This window comes from Neomonachus schauinslandi, chromosome 1 (assembly GCF_002201575.2).
Source record: "Neomonachus schauinslandi chromosome 1, ASM220157v2, whole genome shotgun sequence".
Lineage (NCBI taxonomy): Eukaryota > Metazoa > Chordata > Mammalia > Carnivora > Phocidae > Neomonachus > Neomonachus schauinslandi.
Genome location: NC_058403.1, coordinates 162460797 through 162467654, shown reverse-complemented (window position 1 = coordinate 162467654; position 6858 = coordinate 162460797). Strand labels below are relative to the sequence as shown.

General features: G+C 46.5%; 1 protein-coding gene across 1 annotated transcript; it reads left to right on the top strand.

Moving 5' to 3' along the window:
* Positions 1–4602: 4602 nt before the first annotated feature.
* HRH1 (histamine receptor H1) lies at positions 4603–6100 on the top strand. The gene has a single exon (XM_021695123.1). It carries the CDS (start codon positions 4603–4605, stop codon positions 6064–6066), a length of 1464 nt encoding a protein of 487 aa, XP_021550798.1. The 3' UTR covers positions 6067–6100.
* Positions 6101–6858: the final 758 nt, after the last annotated feature.

Sequence of the window (6858 nt, the reverse complement as noted above, 5' to 3'; positions counted from 1 at the left end):
TTCTTTCCTTTTATTGTGTATCATAAATGATGTCGCAATAAGCATCCTTGTGCATAAATCTGTATTCATGTTTTGGATTACCATGAGAGAAATTTCCAACAATAAAGTTTCCAGAAAAAAATAGAAAAGTTAAATGAAGGTTATCAATATTCATCAGTAGCATAAATCTTACCTCCAGTTTTTGCTGGTTTAGACATCTTTGTTGAAAAATAAGCCTACACCTTCTGCAGTTAGATCCTTCTTCCTGTGTGTCCTGTTGCTCTTCATTTGTGTCTCGCTTCTTCAGAGCCCATCCAATGAACGTCTGTTGAGCATCCCTCATGTACCTGCCCAGCACCAGCATGGGAGAATGGCAGTGAATGAAAAGGGGTGGGCCCTGCCATAAAGGAGGGGGTGTCTCCTTGATGGCCATGGGTGCCTCACGTCAGAAACAGAAATAGTGGACACTTTCCATGCCCCGGAGGTGCTCCCTGTTTAGTTAGGGACAATCAGCTAAAGAAAGAATGATAAGCTGGGTGATATCAAAGGGAAAGTTAGAAGTGTTGTGGGGACACAGAGGGGAGCAACTAAGAGCTTCAAGGCAAATGGTGCTCCATGAGGGGGAAACAGCACAAGCAGAAGCACAGAGGTGTAAAAGAGCTTTCTTACACCTTGTCCCCTAATGCCTTCCCTGACTCATCATTCCAACAATTCCCTCCCAATTCCTCGAACTTAGATCTGTACTTTTATTCTTTCTTTTCTTCATCCTTAAATTCCTCTTCCTTCCTCCTGGTGAACCTCTATTCATCCTTCGAAGCCCAGCTCACATATCACTCCTTCTCCAATGTTCTTCTTGCATGCCTCCCATGATGGAGAACTTACTATCTTTCAAGGCAATTCATTGCATTGTTAGATAACATCTATTTTTAGAAAGTCCTTTTTGACCTTGAGCATAAAGCTCAAGGCAGTTGAGGTGTTTATTCTTCAGTTAGACCTGTAATTCTCAACTAAGGATCATTTTACCTCCCAGTGGATATCTGGCAATGTCTAGAGATATTTTTGGTTGTCACAACTGGGAAGAGGGGGAGGATGCTACTGGCACCTAGCAAGCAGAGACCAGGGATGCTGCTAAACAGCCAATAATGCACAGGACGGTCCTTCACAACAAAGAATTATCCAGTTCAAAATGTCAATAGAACAAAGGTTGAAAAATAGATAGACTCAGGTTTGAATCTTGACTTCACCAGTCTCTTCCTAGCTGTGTGACCCTGAGTTGGTTGCTTCACCTCTATGAGCCTGAGTTGAGCATTTCCTCATCTCTACCTTGGGGATCATCACAAGACCTCCCTATGCGCTTGTGGTAGGCATTTAATAACCGATATCTGAAAAGCCCAGGGCTTGGCTCCTTACTGTTGTAGCTGTTCCAGTCAGTATTCCCAAGGATGTGGAAGAAACGTTGACTACCTTTGTTTACTTGCTGGCACTTGGGCCTGATTGGATTAGACTATTTGTAATCACTCTGGAAAAGGTCCCGCTGCAGCTAATGGTTTTGGAATGGAGCCATTGCCTTAATTCAAAAATGATGGCTTGCTTGTACACTTGAGCCTCTTCGAGAAAAGGGATTCATTTCTGTGTGTCACCCAGTCCTCATTACCTGGGGATTAGCAGAGCTTTCCCACCCCACTGCCTCAAATGACCCTCCCAACAGCCCAGGGAGAGAGATAATGATGTTTTCCCTACTTTACAGGTATGGAAATTCGAGGCGTGGCTGTTTACCCAAGCTCCACACAGCCCAAGTGGCAGAGCTGGGGTGAGAACCCTCTCCTTCCATCACCTGTCCTCTAGGGACACAGTGCTATAACAAATCTACAGGTGCCCGCTTTTCTTCTCCAACTGCCCTGTCCAAAGTGCCTCATCTAGCTTCTATTCTCTCTTCTCAGAGCACACCCATCGCCCACACCATCTCTGTAGGCTTGGCCTTGATCCCAGAGAGAGCACCTCAGAACCTGCTGGGATCTGGGCAGCCCGAAGGGAGCATGGCCTCCTGTGTATCGTGAGGTGCAGTGAGGATCCCTGTCCCCACACAATTCCCACACTCAGTCTGACATCCCTTTGGCATTTATAGAGAGAGAACCATTCAACGATCTGCCTTTCCAAAAGGCAGATCTCCGAGGGAGGGAAGAGTGCCTTACATGAATTATCTCACCGGGTGGAGCATGTTCGGGGATTGGATAAGAAGACCAGAGAGCAGGAACAGCATACGGGGCCTGTGACCCTGGCAGCCACACAGGCCCTGTGCTCAGGAGGGCCCCTGTCTCGGTTTCCTGTTCTGCTGTTGCCATCTTGAAATTCTTAGTAATTGTTTAATTTTTAATTTTACACGGGGCCCTGCAAATTACGTAGCCAGTCCCGAGCGGGATATGAGGTCGCCGTGGACACGGCTGCTCCTGCCGCCCTTTTGGGGGCCTGCCCTGTGGGGCCCATTCTTCGGGGTTCTCTCAGGCTTCCTCCTCTTTCCCTGACACCCCGACCACCCCCACCCCGCCCCACCCCGCATTCCTCAGGAGAGGCAGCAGGTGGGGGTTGCAGTTGCCTTTCCAGGAATCCTTCCCAATTCCATGGCTTCAGAGGATAAAAGTGGATCCTCTTGCTTCTGAAGCAGCTCACTGAGCTGAAGGGAACCTTTCACCAGTAAATAGCTGTTGAATGAGTAAGTTCTGAACTGAGATGCTTCGCGGCACCTGCCTCTCACTCACTCACTCATCCATTTAACGAATATGTATTGATCGTTTGCTTTTATGTTTATGCAAACTAACACGTCCAAGCTACAGAGGAGAACACGTGATAAGGAATCGAGCTTACAGTGGTAGGTGAGGAGGATAAATGTATATATGCTACGTTAATTTCCCCCCAACATCTTCCTATGAAAATTATTGATAAAATAGAGAAGTTGGAAGCATTGTACAGTGAACACCCATATATCTACCACCTGGGTTATAAATTAACATTTTGCTCTTCCTGCTTTATTATTTGTCTGTTCCTTTATCCCTTCTTCTAACCAACTACCCACCCAACTTGTTTTTTGATTCATTTCAAAGTAAGCTGTAGATCTCAGTAGATTTCACCCCTAAACACTTAATATGTGACAATAATTTTTAGTTCAGTGATCTCAATTCAATCATCACAACTTTTCTTTTTTAGTCAAAAAGGAAAAAAATCAATGATTTTTATATTAAAAAATCATTTTCTGTCACATTGTTGAATGACAAATAGTATTTGCAGAGTGAAAAGAGATTCTCGATCCCCCTCTGTGTGCAATGAGGCAAAGAGAGAAATGAGAAAATAGAACTGTCCTCAAGGCAACAAGGAAAAAAAGAGAAACGAGACACATCTGTAGCAGAGGGTGGTTGGAGCTACCTTGAGAATAGCAGCCTGTGGGAATGTTTGGGGGAAATGCTTCCTGCTTCCTCCCACCCAAAATCAAAAATAAAACTGAGATGAACTTCCCTAGCCTCTTTCCTCCTTCCTGGGATGGCTGCAGACTATTCCAAGGGGTATGAGCTTGGTCAGGGCTGAAGGTGAAGCTGTGAGGTGCTGGTTTGGGATGTGGAAGTGGAGAAAGAGACAGGCTGAAGCTGTAGGTTTGGGGGCTATTATCCTCACAGAGCTGATGGCTGGGGCTGACAGGGGTGAGTGGGGAAGGCTCTCAGGCAGACAGTGGAGAGTGACAGGAGCAGAGAGCAGGACTGGGTCATAAGAGGAGAAGGCGATGCTGTTCAGAGGAGGCATACTGGAAGAAGCTGGAGGGTTGCTCTGATGGGCAGTTCAGAGCTGGAGGAGAATATGAAAAAATACCCAAAGCAGGACTCTAAACAGGATACCTGGAAAAGCCTTTAGAGATCACCTGCGCCACTTTTCACATTTGACCTGTGAGAAAACACAGCCTGAGAGATCACTCAGAATACCAATGGCAGAGCTGGGGCAAAATCAATGCTATCCACATGATGCTTTTCCAACAAAGTAACTCAAGGGTTCCTCCCACAAGGATCAAATGCCGTAGGGTCTTGCTTTTTATCTGAAAAAAAAATCATACAAATTTAGTTTTCTTCTTAAGAATTTATCTGGCTTTGTCTCAATATGAAAGTAGTTTGTTTTTGCTAAATTTTTAAGAGAGATTTACACTCTGTTAGGGCTTCTCAGTTTTCTTCAAACTAGAGTGCCATATCCAGTGTAGACCAGTCATAATGCAGTCCACCTTCCCAGAACACATGCAACACGGGACTTATACAAACTTTGCCTTGCTTTTGCCCAACTCCCTGACTAGAATGTAAACTCCATGAGGGCAGAGATTTTTGTTTTGTTCACTGCTATATTCCCAGTGCCCAGAACAATGCCAGGAATTCACTAAATAGTCATTGAATAGGTGAAGAAATGAATGACTAAGGAAGAAGGGGATATAGACTGTCGGTAACCAGCAGTATCCACTGCCCTGAACAGCATACAACCCCAGTTACATCAACTTGATGGTACCAAGTGACTCTACCGATCTCCAAGGCGCTGACCTTAATCCTTGTGTCTTTCTTCCCAGGGAGGGAGCCACAGCTGGAGGCTGCTCTTGTGCCAATGACCCTTCCCAATTCTTCCCGCGCCTTCGAAGACAAGATGTGCGAGGGGAACAAGACCACCATAGCCAACCCCCAACTCATGCCCCTGGTGGTGGTCCTGAGTGCCATCTCCTTGGTCACAGTGGGACTCAACCTGCTGGTCCTATATGCTGTGCGGAGCGAGCGGAAGCTACACACTGTGGGGAACCTGTACATTGTCAGCCTCTCCGTGGCAGACTTGATCGTGGGAGCTGTCGTCATGCCCATGAACATCCTCTACCTCCTCATGTCCAAGTGGTCCCTGGGCCAGCCTCTCTGCCTCTTTTGGCTTTCCATGGACTACGTCGCCAGCACAGCATCCATTTTCAGTGTCTTCATCTTGTGCATTGATCGATACCGCTCTGTCCAGCAGCCCCTCAGATACTTGAAATATCGTACCAAGACCCGAGCATCAGCCACCATCTTGGGGGCCTGGTTTCTCTCCTTCCTGTGGATTATTCCTATTCTGGGATGGCATCGCTTTATGTCACAGTCCTCGGGACACCGGGAAGACAAGTGTGAGACAGACTTCTATGATGTCACCTGGTTCAAGATCATGACTGCCATCATCAACTTCTATCTGCCGACCTTGCTCATGCTCTGGTTCTACGCCAAGATCTACAAGGCTGTACGGCAACACTGCCAGCACCGAGAGCTCATCAATGGATCCCACCCTTCCTTCTCTGAAATTAAGCTGAAGTCAGAGAACCCCAAGGCAGGGGCCAAAAAACCAGGGAAGGAGTCTCCCTGGGAGGTTCTGAAAAGGAAGTCAAAAGATGCCAGTGGTGAGCCTGTCTTGAAGCCACCATCCCAAGACCCAGGGGAGATGAAATCCCCAGGTGTCTTCAGCCGAGAGGAGGACAAAGAAGTGGACAGACTCCAGTGCTTTCCACTTAATATTGTGCAGGTGCAAACTGAGGCAGAGGGGAGTGGCAGGAGTTATGTAGTTTTCAACCAGAGCCAGAGCCTGCTTGGGATGGATGAACAGAGCCTGAACATGCATGGGGCCAATGAGATGTCAGAGGATCAGATCCTAGGTGATAGCCAGTCCTTCTCCCGGACAGACTCAGACACCCCCACAGAGTCAGCATCAGGGAAAGGTAAACCTACAAGTGGGTCTAGCATAGGCCTTGATTACATCAAGTTCACTTGGAAGAGGCTCTGCTCACATTCAAAGCAGTATGTGTCTGGGCTGCACATGAACCGAGAACGGAAGGCCGCCAAACAACTGGGTTTTATTATGGCGGCCTTCATCCTTTGCTGGATTCCTTACTTCATCTTCTTCATGGTCATTGCCTTCTGCAAGTACTGTTGCAATGAGCGTGTGCACATGTTCACCATCTGGCTGGGCTATATCAACTCCACGCTGAACCCCCTCATTTACCCCTTGTGCAACGAAAACTTCAAGAAGACATTCAAGAAAATTCTGCACATTCGCTCCTAAGGGAGGCAACAAGAGGATGCAAACAAAGCAATGTTCCTGAAGAAAATGGAGGATGAAGCCCTGTGAGTTGCCAGGCACCTGGGCTTTCTGGAGTCAAAAAGAATAGTCTTAAGGACTAGTAACTTGGAAAGTTCTTAGGTACCACTGGCAGAACAGCAGATGGCGGTGGTCAGCAGATAGATTGTGTACTCTGAGCAGAGAGCAGGATATTTCCAAGAGAATCAGATCTGGATGAGTTCTCCTGCTCCTCAGGAAGTGTGGGAGCCTCAGACTCTCGTTGTAATTCAAGCTTGCAGACTGGAATTAATTGGAAACCGAAGGGACACGTGGGGAGAGTTTCACTGCTGAATTAGACGGAACTCTTAAGCCTTCCTGGAATGGAGTTATAGGACTGTGTAGAGACCTTACATATGCAGATAGATGCTGTCCCCTTCCAGGGGTCACCTTGATAGGCATGACAGCAATTCTATCGTGACTGTGGTCACTTCTTAGAACACCTCTCCTCTGAGCCCCTTCTACAGCTTTCTCAGAACCAGTGTCTGAACCACCTTGGAAATTCTGCCTTATTATTTCTCATTCACGCATATCTTAGAGTTAGTAGGAAATTATGAAGCTTGTACGTTCACTGTTTTCAACCCCCAATTCCTTTTGACTAGTAACAAAAAAATGATAAAAGATGGCCTCAAAAGAAAGAGGAAAAGGGTATTTTTTAACGGTTGTAAAATAAAAACAAAAAAATGGGAATGGAGAGAAGAAAGCCACGTTTCTTGAAGGCTGGGTTATGTTTATCTC

Coding starts and splice junctions, on each gene's coding strand:
- HRH1 (XM_021695123.1), top strand. CDS start 4,603: ATGACCCTTCCCAATTCTTCCCGCGCCTTCGAAGACAAGATGTGCGAG.